The sequence below is a fragment of the Heloderma suspectum genome, chromosome 14, assembly GCF_057233095.1.
Source record: "Heloderma suspectum isolate Gila_16-S chromosome 14, 16-S_ref, whole genome shotgun sequence".
NCBI classification, from domain to species: domain Eukaryota; kingdom Metazoa; phylum Chordata; class Lepidosauria; order Squamata; family Helodermatidae; genus Heloderma; species Heloderma suspectum.
In genome coordinates, this window is record NC_139471.1 from 2,682,918 (window position 1) to 2,708,249 (window position 25,332).

General features: G+C 52.3%; 2 protein-coding genes across 2 annotated transcripts in view; one reads left to right on the forward strand and one right to left on the reverse strand.

The window, feature by feature from the left end:
* Positions 1–98: 98 nt before the first annotated feature.
* On the forward strand, positions 99–4,149 carry DNLZ (DNL-type zinc finger). Its single transcript, XM_084821178.1, has 3 exons — positions 99–366; positions 1,231–1,370; positions 1,803–4,149. Exons 1-3 carry the CDS (start codon positions 106–108, stop codon positions 1,948–1,950), a joined length of 549 nt encoding a protein of 182 aa, XP_084677304.1. The 5' UTR covers positions 99–105; the 3' UTR covers positions 1,951–4,149.
* Positions 4,150–4,592: 443 nt separating this feature from the next.
* Positions 4,593–25,332, reverse strand: part of GPSM1 (G protein signaling modulator 1) — an 85,464-nt gene continuing 64,724 nt past the window's right edge. The window contains exons 12-14 of the mRNA XM_084821177.1: positions 10,484–10,643; positions 8,221–8,429; positions 4,593–7,649 (exon numbers count right to left, since the gene is read on the reverse strand). Coding sequence (XP_084677303.1) covers positions 7,428–7,649; positions 8,221–8,429; positions 10,484–10,643 — 591 coding nt within the window. The 3' untranslated portion in view covers positions 4,593–7,427. The remainder of the gene's footprint in view (positions 7,650–8,220; positions 8,430–10,483; positions 10,644–25,332) is intronic.

Genomic DNA, 25,332 nt, shown 5'->3' on the forward strand with positions numbered 1-25,332 from the left:
TTCTCTACCTAAAGCTGCCTAGGCTTGCGCCCTGAAAGGAGGAAATCGAGCAGGCCGCAGCGAGGGGAGGAAGAGCAGGAGCGCCTTTCTCTGCCCTTAGTCAAGATGGCGGCCGCGGCCTGCTCCGTCCTTCCGAGGCGCCCCGGGGCCGCCGCGGCCGTCGGTGCGCTCCTCGGCCGGCGAGTGTCGCGGGGGCTCGGCGGCCCGCTGCGGCGCTTGGCTCCGGCGGCCTCGCCCCTTGCCGCGGCTCCCCAGCGACGGGGGCTGAGGCTGGGCCTCGGAGGCGCAGCGCGTCAGGCGGCGGCGGAGGAGCAGCAGCCGCCCGTGAAGGCCGCGGCGCACTACAGGCTGGTGTACACGTGTAAGGTGCGTGTTTGTGTGTACGGACTGATACGCGGTGGCGGGCGCGGGGAGAGGGTCCGAGGCCGAAGGCCAAGCCGGGAGCAGCGGCCCGTGAGGGGGGGAAGCCCACGCGGCCATCTTGGGGCCTGGCAAAGGAATCCGCGGCTTTTCTGCCACCTTCCCCAACCTGGCGCCGTCCAGATACGCTGGACTACAACTCCCAGAATCCCCCTGGCTGGCTGGAGGATGCTGGGAGTTGCCGTCGAACACATCTGGAAGGAACCAAGTTGGGGACGGCTGAAAGAAAAAAGGGGACAGGTCTCTGCCCTGAGGACCTTACAGTCGGGGCTGGGACCGGGAGGGAAATGATAAGACTCGGCCTTCCCCAACCTGGTGCCCTCTAGGGGTGTTGGACTACAACTTCCAGCATTCCCCAGACAGCTGGGAGTTGTAGTTCCACACCTCTGGAGCTGCCAGGCACTTTACTGGCTTATTTATTTAGGGTGCAGTGCTGGGCATATTTAGACAGAAAAAGGTCCCACAGCTCATGCTGTGAGCTGCAGGACTTTTTTCTGTCTAAACATGCATAGCGTTGCTCCATTACAGTATTCTACCCTGCTCCTCAGCCGAAAAAGCGGCTGACAAAGATGCATAATGAGACAGGTTTTGTCTGCAAGACACAACACAAAAGGAAAAGGGATTGGGAGGGAGGAGGAAAGAAAGCAGAACTCAGGCACCAGTTCTTAGTTTCTTAGCTCATACAATAACACTGCTGGTCTAAACCACGAAGCGATGAACTGGCTCCAAGGGAAAAGAGGTTTTCGTGGTGCGTCATCCAGACAACCACTTTTAAAGCCGATTGAGATGTTGTTGGGGTTCTTTTTTCAGGTGTGCGGGATGCGGTCAGCCAAAATGATTTCCAAGGTGGCCTACCATAATGGCGTAGTGATAGTGAAATGCTCAGGCTGCAAAAACCATCACATCATTGCAGATAATTTGGGCTGGTTCTCGGACTTGGCTGGCAAAAGGTGAGCAGGGAGGCCTGAGGGCTGGGGCTTCGGGGGGGGACGGGACTGCAGAGCCAGAATTTGACGCTGAGGACCCATTCAAAGCTCGCATTGCCGACTGTTTTTTCAAGCAAGTTCTTTCTGTGAGTCTTTAACAGATGCTGGACAGGCAGAAATTTAGCAGTGACAGCTGCATGCTAGAAAAGGCCTCACCTGCTTGACTTCTGCCTGCCAAGTGGCTGTTAGTGACACAAGGAGACCTGCCAGGAGACAAAAAGACAACCAACCACACCAGAATTTCCAGATGTTCAGGCTGCCTTCCTGCAACCTGGCTCCCTCTAGACAGGCGTCCAACCCATCAGGAGGGCTCCAGGTTGCAGGAAGCCAAAATTAGAGGAATACAACCTTCCCTCACCATTCCCTTTTAATGCACCCTCTTTGTTTGTGATGAAGGAACATTGAGGAAATCCTTGCAGCCAAAGGGGAGAAAGTGAGGCGAGTTGTTGGTGAAGATGCCGTGGAGCTCCTGCTTGATGACCCGGAACTGGTGGGACCCCCAAGCCAACACACAGAAGGGAGCGGAGAAAAAGAGCGCAAATGACCAGGGGTTGCCCTAGTCTGGGACTGAAGGGGAAAACAACACACTCTCCATTTGATTCCCTCTTACGTCAACTCAGACTTTTTTTTCCAAAGAAAGACTTTGTTGAGCTTTAGGTGAACGTGTCTGTTCTAACCTCCCAGCCTGTCATTTCCGAATGAATGCCTTTCACGTCCCGAAAGGACACGTCTAGCCATCGATGTGGTTTTATTTGTACTGTTTTAGGAAGGGTGGAGGGAACGTGGGTGAGGTATCAGACCTGAGGTCCTTCACCCCAGTGTGGTGTGTGTGTATCCTGGATCTAACAGTGTGTGTGTGTGTGTGTGTGTGTGTGCGCGCGCGCGCGCTGCAAGTTGTAGTCCAGCACATCTGGATGGTACCAAGTTGGGGAAGGCTGAGGGAGGGCCAACTTCCCCCAGGGCCAACTTCCCCCAGGGCCGCATCCAGTCCCCCTTCACCTTCAAGGCATAAAAGGCCACATATTAGGAGCAAGAATCTGGCTTGTGGAGGATCCTGGATGGAGGAAGTATATTGCGTCTCATTCTGAAATTTACAGGACATTGGAGTGTTGAGCCAACACATCCATTATTTTCATTCTGGAACGAGCTATTCAAATGCGGCAGCCCTTGAGAGGGAAAGCGAGGTCAGTAGCCAAGTCTGGCTCTGAATGTATGATGTATCTAGCAAGCGTTATGAGTCCCAAATGCTGGACTAGATGAACCCTTGGGGTTGGATCCAGATTTATACCGCATCAGCTGCTCTGGCAGTAGACTTCCTTGCCCCCTGAGGATGCTACACAGAGTGCCAGGAGCTGCTGCTGAATGGGGTGCGCTGTGGGGCGGGGGAGAGGGGAGGAACCCCTCAAAATCGGGCAGAGGGACTTTCTGTGAGCAGACCCCTTCCTCTCGAGGAAGGCAGATCCTGAAGTCCTCCCTTGGTCTGCTCCAGCATCGCTCCTCTTTGTGCGCGAGGGGGTTGCTGAACCTGCCTTGTTTGTGCCACCCGTTCATGTGCCCTGTTTCCACTTCCAGGGACTGCGCTAGCCATTCGGCTTGGGGGGTCTGGGAGAAGATGCTGGGTTTATACCACCCTCCTGTGATGTGTGGTTTCCCCACCACCACCACCAGCAGGTGGCAGTCGTGCAGCAAAAATGAAATGCGCGGGGTGGGGGGGCTGAGCTCAGTTGCCGTTCTCCCCACAAAACAAGCAAGCAACAGGGTGACCGTGGGCTTTCACCTGAGAAGCAAAGGATTTGTTCCTCTCAATGCACTATAAATTTGTCCCGTCTGCTTTTCTCAAGCTGAATTGTTGAGATTTTGCCCATTTGGACAATCTAGAGCCATTTTTTTCTGTAATGTTTTCCTCTCTGCTTGCACTTACCATAGCATGGATTGTACAGGTGAATTTGGGGGGGGGGGGCTTGCATTTGGGATGGGAGGCTGGCCCAGCGGATCCCTGCTGCAAAGCTTCCACGGCTCGAATCTGAGATCTGTTGTTGCTGGAGAGCGAGCCCGCCTCATGGAGGCAAACAGAGTCTCTGCCCCAGCAATAGAGGCAAGGCTGCCTCCAGGTTTTTGAGGGCCCTTGGGCAAGGAATCCTCACCAGGTCCCCCTCCCTCGGTGAGTCTATCTTCTCACCACCATGGTCACCACCAGCCGCTCATCCTCCTCCTCTTCCTCACCATGGCTCCCGCTTGCTTGCTTGCTAGGCAGGCAGGCAGGCAGGCAGGTAGGCAGCCAAGAGGCCGTGGCATCTCCTGCTCCTGCTCCTCACCACCACCGTTGTCTGGGCCAGAGCGAGAGGCAGGGGAACACGCCCGTTGCAACGGGGAAGAGGAGGAGCAACCCCAGGGGGCTTTTGTCAGTGGGCCCCTGCTGGGGTGTGGCCCATTGGCATGTGCCCAACCATGCCTACCTGTGACGCCAGCCCTGGAACAACTGCTTGGGAGCTGCTGCCTGCAATTTTGGAGGAGGACTACACCGTTTAGCAGTTTGTTAGCTGGGCTGATAGCCCTCGCATTCTTGGGGGGAGCCTTCTGACCTCTATGGGCCAACCTGAGCAAGAAATGTCTGATGCTGTAAATGACAAATTTAAGAATTCCCTGAAATACTATTTTAACATACTGCTCAATTAACAAGGAAGGTGGGAGTGGCACAATCCATTCATCCAGGGCTGATTTTTAAAAAATTTTTTTAAAGCTCTCTGTCTCTCTCAGGCTGATTCTGGTTTCAAAATCTGCTAATTTTAAGGTCTTATTTGCCTGCAAGGTGTGTTTCCTGGCCCTCTGCATTGCAGGGAAGAGACAGTTGCTTCTCAGGAGGCAGTGTATCAACAGCATCCTTGTCCAAGCCGGCACCTGCCAGATGCGTTGGACTACACCTCCCATCAGTGCCAGCCAGCATGGGAAAAGCTGGTCTTAAGAGACTTCTTGCTGTATTGCCCCGATCCCTTCTGACCCCTTACCCAGCTCCATTTGTGTATCAGAGGGGGCTGAAACTAGGGCAGCTCTCCACAGCTGAGAAAGTAGCAACTCCAAAGAGTTTGGATCACAAAATCTTTTATTAAACGCCCCCACCCTTTCCCTGTATCTCTCTATATATGAATTCATTTGGCAGCAATTTGTTGTTTTTTTTAGGGGTGGGGGAGAGAAATGTACCTTGTGGATCAAGATCCCCCACCCTGAACATAACATCAAACACACTTAAAAAATAAATTAGCAAATACATTCAAGTATACGGGCAACCATCTTCTGCCAAGCAGCGGCCTGATTCCAGTTCATTCAGTTCACCGCTGCCTGGGAGAGTTGGTGGGGGCATAAAAAGCCACATCAAAGTTGCTCCTGTCCTCTTAACTAGCCCATCCAAGCTGGCTTTGTTATATGATGAGATGGGGCCGATTTTCCCAATTCGGACCTTCTACTCTGGAAAGGTGGATGTATCGGGCCTTTGGCACATACACCTTTGTTGCTTTTCCCGCTTACAATGGGCCTGTTTGCAAGAGTCGCAAGCGGCTGGTTGCCCAATGCTTTTAATGGCACGGTTCTCCGAGAAAACCAGTGCCTGGTGTAAATTATTTGCTGCAGGTTCGCAAGGGGCTCAAATTTTACTCCCCACCTGCCCCCAGACATGTATTTTTGGCTTGCGTCTGGGAAGCAGAGACGCCCCATGACAAGAGGGTGCCTTTCTGGATGCGGGGCTGGTGACTAGGTGATTGCTCATTCCTCTGACTCGCAGGCGAGGTTCTCTGCCACAGAACCTTTCGTTTTGGCAATGTGTTAAAGGAGGGTGATGGAAGATGTTTTGCTGATGTGCTCTTGGCCTCAAGATCATTTGCGTGGCCAAAGAAACCTCCTCTCCCCGCTTCCTGTCCCTTGGCTTCAACCTGCACATAAATCTGGCAGGGCCAGCCACAAACAATTCCCTCTGGGCCGGCCCTTTCATTGGATAGATTAACGGTGAGGCAGAAAGCACAGCTGGCTATGCCCGTGCGGTTAACTTCCCACTTCCCAGGAGCAGGCATGCCCAACCTGCCAAAGGCTGGGGGCAAGGGCGGGGGCGTGGCCCTCGGGAACACGAGAGCGCTGGACTGGGACCCCAGGAAGGCCTGAGGTTCCCCAACCCTGCCTTAAGACACGGCCGGTCTTTACGTGCTCTCGTTGCACCGATCATCCTTCCTCAACCTGGTGCCCTCCCGATGTGTGGGACTACAACTCCCAGCATGCTAGAAGTTGTTGTTGAAGACATCTGGAGAGCACCAGATTTGAGATGGGCAGGCATAGATAACTATGGGCAGTGGCGGGAGGTTTCTGGAAACTTGAGAAACAGCCAGAGGATTTGAACTATGACTAGGACTGCCAGTTTCCATCTGCAACAGGGTTTGTGTCTGTCTTGGAATTCTGAAGCTAGCAGGAATTCTACGGGTGTCCTAGAAACATGGAGGCTGGGGAAAACTTTGCCTGCTGAGTTTGTCCCAGTCCCCAAGAGTGTGGCAACTTGCAATATAACAGGATCCTTGAATAGGTCCTTGCCAGGGTTGAGGAATGCCAGGAGTGAGTGGGGAACTGGATGGATTCTGGAGGCTGGATTGCCTCCTGGATCGAATCCAGTGTGCCTCTCTCTCTCCCTGCCTCTCTCCCTTCTCTGTAGGTGCAGGGCTGTGCTTGAGGCTCCGCGGCCCAGATGGGCCAGCCTGGTGAGCCGAGGTTCCCCATCGCTGCAGTAGGCCAAGTTAGTAAAAGGAAATACCCCCTCTCTCACTCAACACCCCCCCCAAAGATTAAAAATGCGCTAGAGCAGCTTACATGAATGATTTTGAATCTAAATTCCCTTAATTGGCAAATAAAAGACAGAACTTTCACATGGAACCTGCTACCGAGGGGAACATCACAAGCTTCTAGTCCTCATCATAGCTTTAGTGAGTGCAGCAGGCAGCGCTTTCTTGACAGCTCTAGATGGTTTTACCTCCTCTTCTCTTGTTGCCTCTTGCAAGCATGGATCGCACAGCCCCCAGACTGTGCCTGAGGTCAAAGCATTCCGGCTGAGCATATTATGCAAAACAGGATTTACAGGTACACTGACTGATTACCGTCAAATGCAAAATTGGAGTTTGCTTGGCACAGAATAGATTTAAAGGGATAGAGGCACAAATTGGCCTGCCGGAGGGTAGCGGCTTGGGCTGGCTTCCCCCCACCTCCTGCAACCAATTTTTCTTCTGCTCCTGGTAGGCAAGGCCCTTTGCGGCATGCACGCAGCTCTTTTCCTTACCCTGCCCGGGATGAGAGTCGCCCTGCTGGGTCAAACCCAGGTGGGGCCACCTTAGCCCAGCACTGCTTCTCCAGCAGGTTCCGTCCAGATACCTCTGGGCTGTGTCCGTCCCCAGAATCTGTTTGCTCAGAGGTAGACTTCCCTCAATTGCAGAGGTACCATCCTTGGCTCTCTGGACTGACGGCTGCGGGTCGACGGATGACCGCAAACGTTTCCCAGAACGTCTAATGGCCATCACCGCAACGGGCGTCTCCTTCAGCACCTTCCTTTCATAGCTCCATTAATCATAGAATCATAGAATAGGAGGGTTGGAAGGGGCCTACAAGGCCATCGAGTCCAAACACTGCTCAATGCAGGAATCCAAGTCAGAGCATCCCTGACAAATGGCTGTCCAGCCTCGTCTTGAAGGCCTCCAGTGTGGGAGAGCCCACCACCTCCCCAGGTAAAGACCGAGCTCTCTGTTACTCGAGCTTGGTCTTGGCAGTTTGTACGGGGAGAGAACACCAGTCTTCTCGTGAAGGTCTCACCCCCACCGACGCTGCCCTGTTGTCACAGAGGCACCTCCAAGATGCAGCCAGGAGGGGGCGCAAACCACTGCCTCTCCCCAGTGGGGTACAAGAAGGGAGAAGGCGCTCTTGGGAACACGTAAGAACGTCAAGGTTCGGTTCTTCGGTGGGTGACGCTCCGGACCCTACCCCTTCCCCTGCACTGATGTCTTAGCTGAAGGTGGGTCTCTGTTGCTGATCCGGCGGCTGTTCCTTGGCATGATCCTCCTCCTCCCCCTCCCCCTCCTGAGCTGATGCCAGGTCCACTCTCTGTTCGTCCATGCGCTTGGCTTGGACACGCTGGATGAGGCTGAAGAAGTCCTCATCTGGCACAGTGGGGCCACGGGGGATGGAGTTGGGTGGGGCACACCGCTGGTCGTCGATTCGGGATGACTGCAGAAGAGCAAAAGGGAAAAGAAAGGAAAGTAAGCATTCTCGGGGAGGTGGTGGTCACTGAAATGAGTTACAGGGAGCGGGGGGGGGGGTATTCAGATGGATTCCTGGAGAGGATGCCACCAGCTAAAGCAGAGGTCCCCAAATTTTTGGAATGTTGGGAGCCTCATGGGTTCCCTCACAAAATGGCTGCTATGATGGGCATGGCCAGTCTCAACCCCCACTCACCCCATTTTCTGGAATGGAGAGGGGTGAAGCGGGGGGGGGGAGGAAAGTAACTTGTCCAAGAATCTTAGGTTGGAAATAGGCACGTTTTGGGGCCTACTCCCCCCTACTCCTGGGCACATTAAGCAATTTGAAAAATGGTCGTGGGCACTCCCACAAAATGGCTGCCACTGAAACTGTGGCAAAGGGCAAGTCTCCTGCCCCAAAGACTGAGCCCAAGGCAGAGGCAGAGTCTGTGCCCCACAGGCCAAGTCATCTATTTTCATGGTGGCTTCCCCCAGAATTGGTGCTCCAGTTATCCCGAGTGTCCCACAGTGGCATTGGGAAAGGGGGGCTGAAGCAATACCTGGCATTTCATGAGCATGTTGAAGAACTCGTCGCCCGGCTCCTGAGCATCGCCTTCCATGCGCAGGTGGCCCAAGTTGTTGTGCGTGATGCGGAGGCCGGGCAGGTTCCCCACGCTGGCACGCTGGTCGTCGAGCCGCCGGCTCTGGGAGCTGGCAATGAGGTCGAAGAGCTCCTCCGTCTGGGGAGAGGCCATGGACGAGGACTGGGCTGGGGGGCAAGAGGGACACAGTGAGGGTCTCGCCAGGGGCGGGTGAGGCACGATGGCGACCGTGGCTGGCGACACCCAATGACGTCACAGAAATCACTGCTGTAAAGACGTGGCGGTGGCCCCTTGATTGCGTGGACAGCTTTTTGTGAAAAGGCATTCATGGAGTGTTCTCTGCCTAGCCATGCCCACCATGGCAGCCATTTTATGAGTGCCCACGACACCCCCCTCACAACTCTGAGTGTGCCCACCAGCCCAAAAAGTGTGGCAACCTTGTCTGTGCTGAAAAGGATTCTAGGGTGCACCATGTCGCCCCTTGCATGATCCCGGTGCCTTGCTGCTCCCAAGCTGCCTGTTGCAAACAAGAACCAAGACAGGGACAGTGGCTGGTCCGCGGGGGGGGGGGGGGGGGGCTTTGCAGATCTGGGCCCCTGTCCTCCGCCTAATCTAACCGACCTCCGGCACTGGGGCGGGGAGGGTCAGCTGGAAAGAAGCGAGAGCATCCAGAGATGCTCCTGCATCAGAAGCCGGCTTGATCTCTGGGAAGGAGCGAGACTGGTCCCTGGTGCTATTTTAGGAAGGAAACGGCCCCCGCTGCCTCAGAGGCCCATCTGCCCTCCTTGTCATAACACAGCCTGACCTTTTCAACATCTCTGCATGCCCGCTTCGCAGGCTCGCTGTTCCCTCGGTGGTCTCCCTGCAGCGCTTGCGTCAGGCTTTTGTCACCGTGCCAGGATATTCTCCCTGTTGTGTTGCTCATAATCCCCCCACGTGCCCCCCCCAATCACCACCTTAATACAGACTCTGACTGAAGGAAAAGGTGGGGTATTTATGCCTTTTCTCATAGTGAGGAAGATCCACGTATTTCTCTCCCAGCAGGTGGATGCTTCCAGTTGTAGCTCCTGGGTGTCGGTTATCAAAGCCCTTATAAGTGCTTTTTTATTTTAATTGATTAATGATTTACAGGATTTTTACCCCACTCTTCAACCAAAAACGGCTCCCAGAGCAGCTTATGAAGATGACTCAGGAGGCAACCCCTGCCCTCAGGCTTACAATCCAAAGGACAGGACACCAAAGGAAAAGGGATTGGGAGGGAGGAGGGAAACAGAGAGAGAGCAAAACCCAGGAACTAGGGCTTGGGTGCCAGTTCAAACAAAGCCCTGTTAGGGCCCCAGCCACAACCCAAAACGAAACAGGTTTTCAAAGACCCCTGTGCTACCAGCGTTCATAAAATCCTTTTGAAATGAACCCCACAGGCTAACTATGCATCACGTTTTGCAAATGCTGCTTTTCGTAGGAACATTGGAAGCTGCCTTATACGAAGTCAGGCTATTGGTCCACCTAATTCTGTCAACACTGACTGGCCGCGACAGCTCTCAAGAGATGCAGGCAGGAGTTTCCCCCCCAATTCTACCTGGAGAAGCCAGGGACTGAACCTAGGACCTCCTGCATGCAAAGCTGGGGCTCCACCACTGAGGTACGGCTCCTCGGCAGCAGTAAATCACACAACACAACCCCAGGCTTGCAAGGCAGCAGCCCCACGCTGACATCTGGGGACGGTCAGTACACACCTGGAAGCAAGGAAGATTACGGGGACTGGCAGGGCCCTCTTGTGTCCACGTTTTTAAATCAACACGTACAACATTATCACATCCAAGAGCTATCCATGCCTTAGTTACATCATGGTTAGACTACTACAGTGTGCTCTACGTGGGGCTACCCTTGAAGAGTGTCCGGAAGCTTCAACTGGTGCAAAATGCAGCAGCTAGGCTGCTAACCAGGGCATGGCATTGTGACCACAACACCCCTTTGTTGAAAGGGCTACTTGATTTGCCCATTGCAGGTTAACCGTGGGTAGTTTAAGCCACAATGAACCTATAGTGTCTGGGTTCAGACATCATGTAGCAACCCCTAATGGGGGGTTCAGTATTCAAAATGGCCGTGGAATGCACCGCTAATTAACCCATCATTTGCCATGTTACATGGGAACCAGGTCATTGTAGCATTTAAGGAAACGCGGCCCAAAGGGCACTTGACAGCAGCCCAGCAAACTTACAGAGTCTCTCTTCCAGGGCAGGCACGGGAGTGGCAACAGCTCCCTCTGGCTCCTTTTGGGACTCCTCCAAAGTACACCGCTGGTCGTCCATTCGGTTGCTCTGGAATTTGCTCAATAGATCAAAGAAACACTCCTCGTCTGAAGGAGCCCGCTTGATTTTCTGCAAATAACAACAACAACAACGTTTTCCATTATAGATTTTCTATTCTATTTAGAGCGAATAATCAAATATAATGGACAAAACCAGAACTGGACTGTTAGATCTCCCCTCCCTCACCACAATCCCATAGCTTTCCTCTTCTCAAAATAAGACCATGAAATACCTCCTACAGTGTCCTAGAGTCCTAATTTCCAGCATATCAAACTGCTGCCCTGGGGACCCATTTGACTAATTACTTAAATAATTACCTGCAATAAAAACACCTGTAAAGGTCTTTTGCATAAGAAGAGGGGGCAACAGAAGCCTTAAACTGCAACTCTTAGCAAATTGGTAGAAGTTTTACTGGCTGGGTTTAATTGCAAGGAGGACTGAATTCCACTTTAAGGTCTGTTACATCAACCTGACAGTTCCAAACCTGTTTATTAATTGAAGCTTTAACAATTATTCTTTAAAAAAATGTTTGTTCAGGTACAGCAACACCGCTGCTTATGAAATATTCCCTAAAAGAGGCAATCCAGAAAGAAGAAATTATTGTTATAAAAGAGGTATGGTGACCAATCGAAAAGAACCAGGAGCAGTCCATGTTCCTGGAATCTGTAAGAGATAGAAGTCTTTCTCCGCGGAAGTCCTGGTTTCTTTTGGGGACCTAAACTCACCTGAGCATCTCTCTCCAACTGTCCTGATGCAGCTGAACAGCAGCGGCTGAAGCTCTGTTCTACTCCAGGAGGTTTTAATCTCCACCCCACGTATGTCAATGCACTGGCTGCATTGGTATATACCAGCCTGCTTCTGAAGCTGCCAAGGTCCCGCCCACCAGCCCCTCTCCCTGTGCCCCACCTCTTTCTGGAGGAAGCAGGGATCTGCAACCAAATGTTTGCCTAAAAGGACATTTGTTGTGCATAAGAGATTCCTGGTCATTGGGCAAGATGTCTGGGGCTGGATCCAGGATCTGCCTTCCACGAGAGCTCGTGGAAGATCCCTCTGCCACATTTTGGGGGACCCCCCTCAACACCACAGATCACCCCATTCAGCAGGGTCTCCTAACTCCCTGTGTAGCATTTTCAGGGGGCTGGAGGGGCTGCTGTGGGGAGGAGGGGGCAGGGAGACACACTTCCATCCGTGCAGTCGATCTGGCGTAAATCTGGATCCAACCCATGGAGAATTTCAAGGAAAACCCAAGGAGTTTCAGCAGTGACACTCATTATTTTCATAACACTTTTTGGATTGCTTAAAAGCACTTCGGATACAGCCTGTATTTCAAGTGGATGATCAGAGATGCCGGGGAAAACCAGAACTAGGCTTGTGTAGACTGCCCCCAGTAATCCTCATAACAACTCTGTAAGGGAGGTTGGTAATATTATCCCCATCTTGTGGATGGGGGTGGGGAAGGGACATTGCTTAATGCCTCCTGTGAGTGAGATTTGAATGGGAGACTAGCCAGCTCACGCTGTCAACCATTTGAGTCCTTCTAGGTCAGTCTTTCGCAACCTGGTGCCTCTTGATGCTTTGGACTACAACTCATGCCCTTCCTAGCCAGAAGGTGCAGGCCAACATACCTGGAGGTCACCAGGTTAGAATGTAAGAATATAAGGAGAGCCCTGCTGGATCAGACCAAGGGTCCATCTCATCTAGCATTCTGTTCACACAGTGGCCAACCAGCTGCCGCAGGAAGCCCACAAGCAGGACACGAGTGCAAGAGCACCCACCCGCCCATGCTCCCTGTCAAGGGCTCCTTGGAGGCCTCTCTCAGTCTAATCTAGTAGCCAAGTCCAGACACAGACAACGGGATTCTTTTCAAAGCTTTATTCCTCTTTTACAACTTAACAACTCTACTGTTAACAACTAGATATGAGCAGCAGAGTACCTATGCCCTAAGTTGGAACAGTTGGTCCCCATTTGAAAGGGAATCACTGGCAGACCCCTGAACTTAAGGGCTAGGGAGAGTCCCTCCCCTTTTCCCTTGGATCCTCTGGGCGCAGCTGTTGTTTGCGCGCCAACCGGGCACTACGCCTCCTTTCCGCACCCTCCATTTGGCGCCGCTCTCTGCGTCGGCGTCGCGCGTCCATCAAGTCTGCTTCCGGCGCTCTGTCACTCCCAGGACTGCTATCTAAGCCAGGAATGCCGGTGGGAGGAATCTCCGTCAGCTGTTGGCCCTGGGAAAGAGGAGCGCGCTCCTCTCCCAAGAGCGACTCCTCTTCCTCAGAATCAGAACTACTCTGGGATTCTATGGGCTCAGTGTCCACCCTAACACTCCCCAGCTCCTACGTGTGTACATAGGCACACTGCCTCTTGTCCTGGAGGGAGCGCATAGCCATCAGGACTAGCAGCCATTGATCGCCTTCTCCAGGAATTTGGCCAACCCCCTTTTAAAGCCATCCAAGCTGGTGGCCATCACTACATCCTGCAGAAGTGAATTCCATAGTTTAACTCTGTGCTCTGTAGCAAAGTCCTTCCTTTTGTCCTGAAGCTCACAGAAATGGGACAAGGGAAGAAGGTGGAAAAAAATGGCCAGCCCCCCAGAGGAGGGGGAAAGTCCTTTGATGGACAGGGCAGCTCGACCATCTGCAGGCCCCTCTGATCTCCAGGATGCTCTTAAAAGGCGCAAGAGCCCCACACAGGGCAGGAGCTGGTAAATCAGAGCGACTCCTTCTCCCCAGCTCCCCTTCTCCCCCTCGCTACCCTGGCAATATCTGCAGGTCCCCTTGTTCAGTCCTGACCTCACCAACAGGCAAAGCCCGCTGGTGCTAAAAACAAACAAACACAGCTGCACAATGCCACTAAATGACAGCTTTTCGGGATAAAACGGTTCCAGAGAGAGAACGCGAGAGCCAAATGAGCACCTTTCCCCAGACGGCGGTATTATTTTTATCCAGGCCTGCCTGCACAAAGGGTTCGCAGTTCAAGAGAGGGAGGAGGTTTCTGCCTGCCGCTACAGGCGAGGGGAGTACAGACAACCCTTTGCCAAGGGGGTGACTTATCACAGAACGCTCGGCGGAACAGGCCCTCCAAGGGGCGGAGGAGGATTTTGAGCACCCCCAGAGAGGAATCAGGGGAGGCGAGGGGCAGCAGGCGCCCCCTCACCTTTCGGCAGCATGAGACAGACAACTTGCTTGGCAAGCACAAATGGGCAGTACGGGCGACAGGCACCAAAAGGTTGCATCTCCTGCAAGGGGAAAGGCTCAAGCAGTTCTGCACACACCAGTCTCCAGACAGGTAGCCGTGTTAAAGACCATTGCAGCAAAAACAACAGTCTTGTGGCACCTTAAAGATGAACACACTTATTTTGGCCTAAGTTTTGTGGACTATTGCAATGCATTATTATTACTACTACTACTACTTTTATATCTCACTTTTTCCCCTCCTGCGTGGAACGCAAGGTGGCTTACATGGCCCTCCTCCTCTCCTTTAAAAAAAAAAATCCTCTCAACAACCCTGTGAGGTAGGTGAGGCTGAGAGTGAGTGACTGGCTCAAAGTCACCCAGTGAGCTTCATGGCTCAGTGGGGATTTGAACCCGGGCCTCCCCAGTCCCACGCTCTAACCACACACCACACTGGCTCTCCATATGTGCATGGAATGCTTGGAATTCTATGGAGAGTTTCAGTTTATATACAGTGCATACGCCGTGCGGGTTGGGGGGAAGAATTGTAAATGGGAAATTAAATGCAGAAAGTGACAATCACATTGTAATGGACTAAGGACACAATCCTATGTTTGTTTAGACAGGAAAAACGTCCTACAGCTCCCAGCATTCCCCAGCCAGCCATGCTGGTTGAGGAATGCTGGGAGTTGTAGGATGTTTTTTCTGTCTAAACATAAATGGGATTGTGCGCTTAACACACTTATCCTCTGGATGACCACCGCTAAGAATGGATTGGATCCAGGATCCACCGTCCATGAGATTTTGGGGGATCCACCCCTACACTACAGCTCACCTGTTTCTGCAGGATCTCCTGACTCTCCGTGTAGCATTTTCAGGGGGCTGCCGTGGGAAAGAGGGTGCAGGAAGTCTGTTTCCACCAGCACAGTTGATCCAGGCATAAAATCGGATCCAAGCCAATAGGACTGTCACTGCCAATACTTTTTGCATTTAATTTCCTTCTGCCCTCACTGTTGACATTCCTTCCCTACCCCAATGTGTACTGTATATACACCTGAAACTCTTCATACTACTTCACGCCTCTGATGAATTGTGCGACAGCCCTCGAAAGCTTCTGCCAGAACAGATGCGCTGGCTTTTCAGGTACCAAAAGACTTTTTGTTCTTTGTTACACCCACCCAGCGACTCTCTTTATAAACGACTGAAAGCGTGGATGAGGATCCACCTATGCATTTTAACTATGGCTAGAGTTATTCTGATGGATCAGAAAGTAACGGCAAACGAGCTTCACAGGCCTTTGTGTCTGCTGGTTCAACACAGCGGCCTTTAAATCTGGTTGAGGAGAATCTCTTTCCCTCTCTCCAAAGTGTGCTTGTCTTCAGAGCTCCCATCAGAACGGGAGGGGTGGGGTGGGGGGTGTTAATGGAAGAAGCAGGCACTTTGGATGGAGGACTTCACACAGCAGTCGGGGGAGAACTCTTTGCCAGCATCGATGGAGTTAATGCCATGGTTTGGTAAACGAGGGAAAATAATTCATCTCCTCCTTAGCAAAGTTGACAAGAGACGCACAAGCTTGGCTTCTATTTAGGGCAGCATCAAAATTAGCAACTCGGGTGGTGCAATCAGGCCCTGAGCAGCCTGAAAGCTGATCGGGAGTGGAATTAAAAGAGAAAACAGAACTTTCTCCTTCTCACCCACTGAGTGGCCATCTGCTAATTGAAACGTTTCCCCAAATCCCACAAAAGCACACAAGATGGGAAGAGACTCGTGGAAGCTGAAATGGAAAGTGATGGTTACAGGTTCTGCCGCACCAGGTAGCATGGTCCAAATTTGTACCGGGAGGGGACTGAACCAGGTCTCTTTAAGCAACTGCTTCAAACCCCCACTCCAAATTGGGCTGATATAAATTTGGGCTGTGAAGCAAGAGATTTTCATTTTTTGCTCATGCATGGAAATCGAAAGTGCGAATGATATGGAAAATCTCAAGCGAGATGGGGGATTGTCACACCCTCACCTGAACGCCCAAGTGAACCCTTCACAACTTATGAAATAAAGAGCAAAAACTACACATTATACAGAATGTGGCAGAATTTGGACTGTAGCTGAGGGTATTTAACCCCATTCCTGAGTCAGTCTGATCTGGCAACAGGTTTCCATGCCTTGGATACATCATGGTTAGATTACTGAAATGTGCTCTACATGGGGCTGCCCTTGAAGAGTGTCCAGAAGCTTCAATTGGTGCAAAATGCAGCAGCTATGCTGCTATCCGGTGCAGGGTACCGTGATCATATCTGAAAGATCAGCACTGGTTGCCAGTTGCTTTCCTGGTTCAATTCAAGGTGTTGGTGTTAACCTTTCAAATTCTACATGGCTCAGGGGCCAGCTATTAGAGGGCTCACTTATCCTGGTATGAAGCTGCTTGACTACTAAGATCAGTGGGAGAGGCCCTGTGGAAGATGCCCTTGCTTGTAGAGAGGAAGGAGGGTCAAAACACATCTTTTCAACTTGGCTTTTTACAGGCTTATGGTTTTTAAGGTTATTTTTAAAAATTTAATGTTTTTCTTTGAGTACGGATTTTATTTTCTGATCTTAAACTGCCTTGGTTGTTTTCAGAAAGGCAGTACAGAAATACAGTTATTCTTATATTTAAATACTCGCCAATGTAAAGAGTTCCTTTCATGTAGTAAGCTAGCACATCAGGGAAGAAAGTATAATGGAGCCCTCTCCCTGATGCACTGATTTTCTAAGCATAGGGAGTCTTTCTTGTCTTTTTTTTTTTTTTTTAAAGCACCGTGGCAGAGTATTTAAAAAAATCTGATAGCTCCTTCTTTGTACTTTGTAAAGCTGGGAGACCATGATAGTTTCTAAGGGACAGGTGGAGTCTGGTAGGGACTGCTGCAGTTGTAACATCTGTGACTTAAGGAAGGAGAACTAAGGCTCCATTCTGACAGCTCAATCAAATTTATTAGGCTATTATTGCACACCACCTGGATGTCATGCTGCTATTGTAAGGAGGAGAACCTGTTTTCTGGATACCATTATCCCAGCATGTTTTGTATGCAAACAATGAAAAGGCCATTGAAGAAAATGAGCCCTTTGTGATAAGTGAGACCTTCCCATGTTGCATAAGGCACTTCCCCAAAGAGTATCAGCCATTTCCATCCTTAATTGAACAAATGCCTTTTATGCAACCGGTCTGTGAGATTGTGTGTGTGTGTGTGTGTGTGGGGGGGAACCTACTTAAACTCATGCCAGTGGGGCTTACCCCAGTATAATTGGGCCAGGTGTTGTGTGTCAGGAAGCATTTCTACAGAAAAATGGCACAGGTTTCCAGCCGTGCGCTTTATGTCATCAATCAGATGTCTGTTGCAGAGTGCTTAATAAGCCTCGCATTCCTTGAATGCACACAGAAAAGTTAATCTCTTGCAACGGATAGAAATTAGGTTCCGATTCTTCCAGGTGATCCACCAGGGTCCCATCCAAGAAGAGGCAGCGGTCTTGAGGTATAATTGGTTTGTTTGTTTTTTCTAATGGCATGTGCTATAGGTGTTGAACCTCAGGCCTGCAGATCGGATCTGCCCGCAGCCCAGATTCCCCGTTCTAAAAGAATGAAATGCCTCTCCTAAGGCTTACTTACTGGCAGGGAGACCCTTAGGGCGCAATCCTACCAGGATGCCCATCCGCTTCCGAACGCGGAGCCTGATGGGCACCCTATGCAGAGTGGGGGGAGCATGAAGGCCATCTTCACCTCTGCACTCCTCCCGTTCTGCAGTTTTTCTAGACTGGCGTTTTTTGCCCTTCTAGCTGGGGCTCTGTGGAACAGGAGGGAAGGAAGCTGGGGAGGCTGGAGGATTCTTTGTAAGCTGACCTCCCCACCCACAGAACTGCCCCCTTTCCCTCCTCTCAGAGGTTGCTTTTGTTCGCTGCGAGGGGGTGGGGAGCTCACCTTCCTGGGTCTGAGGTCGGAGTGCTGTCCCCGACATCGGATCCAGGAATCCGAACTGTCCTGCGGCCCCCCAGATGCTCTCTAGGGGCCATGGGACTGCTCTCCCCAGCTAAAATATGCTGGCATTTTGTCCCTCCCCCTTTTGCTTTTGGTGCCACCCACTGCCGGAATGTGGCCCCCATGAGCTTCTCTGGAGCTGGATTCAGCCCTCAGGCTGAAAGAGGTTCAAAGATGCCTGGTGTAAGCCAATGTTTTCTACTCTTCACCATCAGATGTTAAGAGGGCGACTCCCTTGCGTGATGGGCACATGGATGAGGGGGGGATCCATGCAAATTCTGGCCTGGGGGTGAGGAAGTCACATGAATGTTTCAATGGATGGCCAGGCTCAGGCCACACAAGGCCACCTTTATGGTGTCACTGCAAAGCCACCCAAAGCGGACAGAATCGTGAAGCAGAGTCACGAAGCCGGGTGCGAACTGGGCCTGGAAATGGATTCCCCGTTCCTCTTCTCCTGCAACCAGTGGTGCAGCTGGCATTGCACCTTGGGGACAACGTCCCAGGGGACCCCCCCACGACTGCCCAGAGAGTGGCAGACGATGTGGGCAGTGGCAAAGAGGCCCGGTGCAGCGTCATCACCGGGGCTAAAGCTATTCACTGAAGCATCCTTCCTTTCTTCTTCTTTAAAGTGTTTTTTGGGGGTAGTCCCCCAGCCAAGGAAAGAGCCTGTATCAGGATCGCTGGGGGAAAGAATGTCACAGTGGCAAGGAGTCATTGTGCACCCCTAACGCAAACAGATACAGATTTCAGAGCCCCTGCAAAGCATGAAGACGGGACTCTCAAAGAAATGTACCCTTTAGCCCTGGTTTACTTCTCAGGCAAGCCACAAAAAGCCTCTGGTGTGACTTGAAGATGGACAGCAGACCCATAGCCTCACTGACCTGGGCAGAAGACTGGTCACTTCCTGCATCCAGACAGCCCCCAGAGTCCAGCCAGACGGGCACCTTTGTTCAGGAATGGCTACTTTCCCCTCCCTCTTTTTTTCATTTGAGCCTGGAGAAAAGTTCTGTGCAACCCCAAGAGTTGTATTCTAAGCTCACTGCGTATTTTCACCCCCTCCTCTGCAACCCTAAGAGCTGGAAATGATGCTGTTGGCCTGCTGCACACATGACACTCAGCCAGAGTGGGCCCCCAATGGGGTGTGGGCCCTTGGCAGGTGCCTGGCCGTGCCAACTCTCGATGCTGGCCCTGTGCCCAGCTCTGCCAACAGGAACACAGCACAGCTAAAGGTCACTCTTGGGCATTTCCACCAAAACTGCACCCACCAGATTCATCTGTCACCAAGTGCACCATCACCTTCCCAACCTTTCGGGCTCCTGCAAACATTTCTCCTCCTGCCGTAAGCCGAATCGTGAGCCTCTTGTTTTGTAGTCGGAGTGGCAGAGTAAGGAACACAGGGCAGCTGGGGTCACTGTGACCTCCACGTCCCGTCCTCTGCCTACCTCCATGAAGCTGAAGGACTGGATCTCAAAGGTGCTGAGCGAGGCTTTTGCCGCTGTCACGAGGATGCCCGCATGCAAGCTGACCTTGAAGATTGTTTGGATCTCGCACCTGCCACCTGATGGGGGTGGGCTGCCAGGACCACATTCTACGAGTGCTTCAGGGCTCCTGAGCACCCAGAACTTTACCATATGTAAGTATCTTGGGAGAAGCTTCCTTGCATTGAGTCAGAGCCTGGGTCCATCCAGGCCAGAATTGTTGACTCTGACTGGCAGCTGCAGCTCTCCAGGGTTTCAGGCAGCAGTTTTTCCAGCCCTACCTGGAGATGCTGCCGGGGATCGAACCCGGGCCTTCTGCAGGAAAAGCAGGGGCTCCACCCCTGAGCTACGGCCCTTATCATGTGGTCTCCAACATGAGCCCCAATGTGCCCACACAACTCCCTTGGCACTGGCTGGTCTCCCTGCCCCTCCTGATCCTTATGTTAAGATGTTAAAAAGCCATTTTTGTTTAACTGGGAGGCTGGCATCCTCCAAAGTGACGTTCTGCCTTCCAGCACCATCTGTATTTGGGCTCCGAAGACTGGTTTCGTATTTTGGAGCTCAGACCACCCACCTCTGCCTCAGACTTCGGTTCTTGGGCAACTGACTTTTCTTTTAGCCTCTGCAGTTTGCTTCCTGGGGAACGAATGTTCTGTGACTGGCCATGCCCCCCGCCCCGTGACAGCCATTTTATAAGTAGGCAAGCTCCGCCCACATGGCAGGCATTTTGTGAGAGTGCCCATGACACTCTCAAAGTTCCAAATGGGCCCACTGACCTACAGATGTTGGGGAGCCCTGGCCTAGAGTGACATGGGCCCATCACGCTGCCTCTGTCACCTCTAAAATCCTCTTAGTTTGCCCACGTAGCTGTACAACCAGTCTGGCTGCTTCTTGCCCAGTCTTCACAGGGTCGGTTTCTGTCCTTGGCACTCAAGACAGGGGCTCCAGCTACTGTTACAGTGCAGCTCAGATGCGCTGGCTTTCTGGGCATGTGCATTTTGTGCTATTCGCTGCACCGGCGTTGCCCGAAACCCTTGGCTCAAGAATCCATTTTGTTCTGGAAGCAGCTGAATAGTCAGCTGCCAGGAAGGCTCTGGAGAGCTGCAGAGGGGCAGAAGGGTGCGTGTGCCATCTGCTGATGAGAGCAAAGTAGGGGCATGGAGCTTCTGGTCTTCCCCTTCCTACTGGGCTCCCCAGTCCAACTCATGGAACCTCCTTTGGTTCCTCCATGGTAACAGTAATTGCAATGCATTGCGTAAGTGTCCTTAAGCTCTTTGCAAGGGAGGAGGATGGGGACAAAACTCTATCTAGTCGGCTCCTCCTACTGTGGCCCCTTGGCTCCGCCCACCTTTAGCAGTCTTGACCTCCACTCCACCAGCTGCACTGGGCACCAGCCACTGCTGACCCCAGCCCATTATTCCACACATTGAACTGCAAGCACTGGCCACCTCAAAACAAATGGTGTATACATCCAGAACATTATTGCCTGCCCAAAATACTGGGCTTTTGATATACCAAGAGCTTTAAGATCAGAGTGGGAAAGGTTTGGGGGAAACGAAACAAGGTCTCCTCAAACCTGCTTGCAAACCATCAAATTTAGATGCTCTTAAGTCAAGCTTAGGGTGTATAATTGGGGTGATAAAGCAAAAGTGGGGAGCGCGTGGCCCTCCAGACATTGTTGGACTGCAAGTCCATTCAGCCCTAGCCAGCGTACCCAATGGCTTCGCTCTGGCGGAGTGGGCACAATGTGTCCCACTCTGACCACTGTGCATGTTTGCCCGAAGGCTTCTCTGTATCAAACTAAGGGCTGTTCCAGCCTGCGCCAGTGAATGGTCGTCTCAGGCTGGGGTGGGGGCGGGGGGAGAACAGTTGTCTGCAGACCAGGTTGCGCCTGATAGCTCCACTTTAGGAATGAATGATCTGCAGTTTCTCCTTTGTATAAACAAGTAAATTCTGGAAACCAAATAATCAGCACTGCTAGGCACTTAAAAAGATTGGGGGCTCAGGCCCATAGGTCACAAATCTGCAGAAAACCTGCCTATGCTCATTTAGATCTACTTTCGAATTTAGAAATAATGACTAGGATTTATTTAGAATTCACAGGAGACAAAGGCAGCCAATTCATTTCTCATCCAAATCATCTCAAATCAATTCTTCAGTTGATTTGCACCCTGCTCCAGATCATCCCAAACCAATGGAAAATGTTTTCTTTTTCAAAGCTGAATTCCCATGTGGGGGAAGTTCTTTGTGTGTGTGTGGGGGGGGGGGGTTGGTGTTGCAGCATGTGAGGAGGAGAGAATGAACCCCTCCCCAGCTGCAGCCCCGCCCCTCTCCTCTCAAAAATCACCCCTGACAGGGCAATTAAGCTGAGGAGGAAAAAAGAAAACTTCCCTTAAAAAAACTTCCCTTGGCACCAATGGACACTCATGGCTCCAGGGAATAAATCCAGGGCCTTGGGAAAATGGATATGAGGCACGTGTCCCATGGACCCAGGTCTAACAACACCCCTTTGTAAAAGTGATAACTGGCTTTCAAACGCTCATTAAAAAAACAAACAGAAAAGAAAAATCTTTAAGCAGATCATGAAAATTAGCACACTTTTTTCACTGGGCTTTTTTCCAGCCAGTTCTGATAAAACCTCATACCAGAGATAGTTAAAGCACTTTCCTGTATATACAGCTCTCCTCCTTCAGAGACATCACCTGCTGGTTATAAATACCCTTTCCTGGCAGAAAGTCATCCCCCCGCCCCACACACGTACATACACACATGTAGCCTCCTGCTGCCTCCACAACATTTTAAACTTAGCTCCCAGCCGTATGGTGCCGGAAGATTAAGACAACCCAGCAAAAGGAGTTGGACAGAAAGCTCAGGCTAATGTTAAGAACATGAGAAGAGCCCCGCTGGATCAGACCCAGGGTTCATCTAGTCCAGCATTCTGTTCACACAGGGGCTGACCAGCTGTCGACCAGGGAACCACAAGCAGGATATGGATGCAACAGCACCCTGTTGTTTGCCTGTCCTTCTCAGAAGGAGTAGGGAAAAACACCCCAGCCTTTCCTTCTAGATAGCTTTAGAATTGGAGAGCCTAGAATTATTCAATCCAACTCCCCTGCGGTTCTCTAAAACACGGGGCCAAATCCATGCCATATTCCCCTGGCCCCATCCTCTTTCCTCAGACTGGCCCATCGTTCGCTGGTTTCCCAGCATTTGCACAGTCTATTCCCCACTTCTAAAAGCTTGAAATGCCTCTCCGAAGGCTCAGCTACCGGCAGGAAGAATTTAAGCTGAAATATGCTTTTTTCCTCCAAGGAGCCCAAGGCGGCATTTGTGATCCTAGCTCCTCCTCTCCATTTGATCCTCAAAACAACCCTGTGAGGTAGGTCAGGCTGAGAGCTAGCAGCTGGCCCAAAGTGAGTGGGGACTAGATCCTGGATCTCCCGAGCCCCAGTCCAACCCTCTAACCACTATGCCACACTGGATGATAAGGACTGTGTGTTCGCACGGACAACACAGCACCGCTTGTCAAGGAGGACTGGCACCATTTGGCATCAAGTGAAGACAGTGGTTCACTTTCTTCGTCAGGATGAGTAGCAGCCACACCCTTGCTGGGAGAAAGCCAAGGAGTGTGGTGGCCTGGGATACTATTGCAATGGGGGGGGGCTAAACTTGCCCCCCCCAGCCCAGGTGCCCCCCAAGGGCCACCGAGAATTAGCCCTGCTGCTCCCATCTCCACTGCCCTGCTCTAGGCTCTGACCCTTGGTCACACTTGCGTGCGACGTAATTTTTAAGAACTTGCTTTAGAAAGAAAGAAAGAAAGAAAGAAAGAAAGAAAGAAAGAAAGAAAGACAGACAGAGTGGATTTACTGACACACCAGGAGTTCATTCTGTGTATCGCTGATGCACTAAACCAACCTTTCCCCAACCGGCAGCCTCCAGATGGGCCAGACTGCAACTCCCATCATCCCCCAGGATGATATGAGTTGTAGTCCAACCTATCTGGGGGGCGCTGGGTTGGGGAAAGGCTAGTCTAAGCATTCAGGAGGGAAAGAAGAGCCCAGAGGTGGGGACCTGAGGCAACTGAGTGGTCTGTGACGGATGGACTGTCACCGACTGAACTTTGCCATCTGGCTTGTCATGGAAAAAACAAACACGCCCACCCCGGGATCAAAGAGGGAGAGCGGGCAGGGGTAAAGGGATCCCCACGAGCCAGGGAAGGACGGGCAGAAACAGCCAGCTCTGAGGCACTGCTTGCCAGGCGTGGGAATCTCTACAAATCGACCCCGCTGGGCTGATGGTCCTTGTTGGCATCTTAAAGGGGGCAGGGGAGGGGGGGCATTTCCCCTTCGCCAATGCAACACCGTGCGCCTGGCCCACTTGCTCGGAAATTATCTCTCCGTACCGCATGTTCCCTCTCTCTCCCGCACTCACTCCATTTCAGGGGAGGAGGCTGTAGCTCAGTGGTGAGCCCCTGCTTTGCAGGCAGGAGGTCCCAGGTTTGATCCCCGACGTCTCCAGGAAGGGCTAGGAAAGAATCCTGCCTGAAAGCCTGGAGAGCCGTGGCTGCCAATCAGCGTTAATAATACTGGGGTAAATGGACCAAGGGGCTGATGTCATGTAAGGCTGCTTTCCAAGTTCCCACTTAAAACAGTCCTTTTTCAGAACCGTGAAGAGTAGGATCTTGCTTTATTTTTAGGGAAAGGGCCATAGCTCAGTGGTGTATGGCAACTTCATATCATCTGCTTTAAAGCAGCCCCTTAATCAGCACCATGAGGACTAGAAGCTTACTTTGTTTTTTTTTTAGGTAGAATGGCTATAGCTCAGTGGAGGAGAAGGTCCCAGTTTCGATCCCCAGCAGCATCTCCAGGTAGGGCTGGGAAAGAATGCTGCCTGAAGCCCTGGAGAGCCATGGCTGCCAATCAGTGTTAATAATGCTGGGGTAAATGGACCAAGAACTCCCTTTTTTCAGAACCTTGAAGGCTGTAATCTTGCTTTATTTTTAGGGGAAGGGCCGTGGCTCCATGGTAGAGCCCCGGCTTTGCATGCAGGTCCTAGCTTTGATCCCAGCAGCATCTCCAGGTAGGGCTGGAAAAACTCCCAGGAGACCCACGGCTGCCAGTCAGTGTCGACAATACTGGGCTAGATGGACTCTGAGTCAGTAGAAGGCAGCTTCCTATCATCCACTTTAAAGCAGCCCCTTTATCAGAACCGTGAGGACTAGAATCTTGCTTTATTTTTAGGGGAGGGGCTGTAGCTCAGGGGTAGAGCCCCTGATTTGCATGCAGAGGGTTCCAGGCTCAATCCCAGCAGCATCTCCAGGTAGGGCGAGGAAAGAATCCTGCCTGAAGCCCTGGAGAGCCGCTGCTGCCAGTCAGCGTCCAGAGCACTGAGCTAGATGGCCCCAGGGTCTGACTCAGGAGAAGGCAGCTTCGTAGGCTCCTACATTAAAGTCAGGATCCAGAAGTACAACAGCCAAGTTCAGATGGAAAGGTTTCTTTTCTGGGCAGCGGGCGGCGGGGGCGCTTGCCAAAGACACAGTCTCCACCCGAAACTTCGCGCTCTGCTCTCCAGCCAATTCCAACCCCGGTTTCCAAGCCACCTGCGAGAGGTCCGCCCCCCCACGACCCTCCCCGCGCCCCAAATAAAACCCACCTCGGGGAGGAGAGACCCTCCAAAGGCGCCTAGCTACTTACAGACCCCCCAGGCGCGTTTCGAGGGCTCTCGCATCCCGGGAGCGGCCGCGGCGGCGACCCAAGCGCCTCGGCAGCGAGCTGGAAGGCGGCTTGCCGGAGCGCGGACGGAGGCGAGGCGGCGCTCGCTCAGCCCTGGGCGGGGAAAAGGCAGCGGAGGCGTCCGCGCCCCCGCCCCCCCCGGCGGACGCTCACCTTAAAGCCACAGCGGCGGCGGAGCGCAAACGGCGACACGTGTCTGTTGAGCGTGCGAACGCAAGCGCGCGCTCACAGACACGGGAGCGCAGCAGCAGCAGCCGATTCCCCCGGGACGAGGGCGCCTAAAGCGCAATCGGATCCTTCCCATCCCAGGACAAGAGTTCGTTTTGCTCCCCCGCTCCTCATCCAGCACCTGTCACCAGTTCCTCTCAGATTAAAGCA

Bases quoted from the DNA above. Each gene is read 5' to 3' on its own strand.
- DNLZ (XM_084821178.1), top strand. From the start codon at position 106: ATGGCGGCCGCGGCCTGCTCCGTCCTTCCGAGGCGCCCCGGGGCCGCC. The intron at 367-1,230 runs GTGCGTGTTTGT...TTCTTTTTTCAG, and splicing joins GGCTGGTGTACACGTGTAAG to GTGTGCGGGATGCGGTCAGC. The intron at 1,371-1,802 runs GTGAGCAGGGAG...TTTGTGATGAAG, and splicing joins TCGGACTTGGCTGGCAAAAG to GAACATTGAGGAAATCCTTG.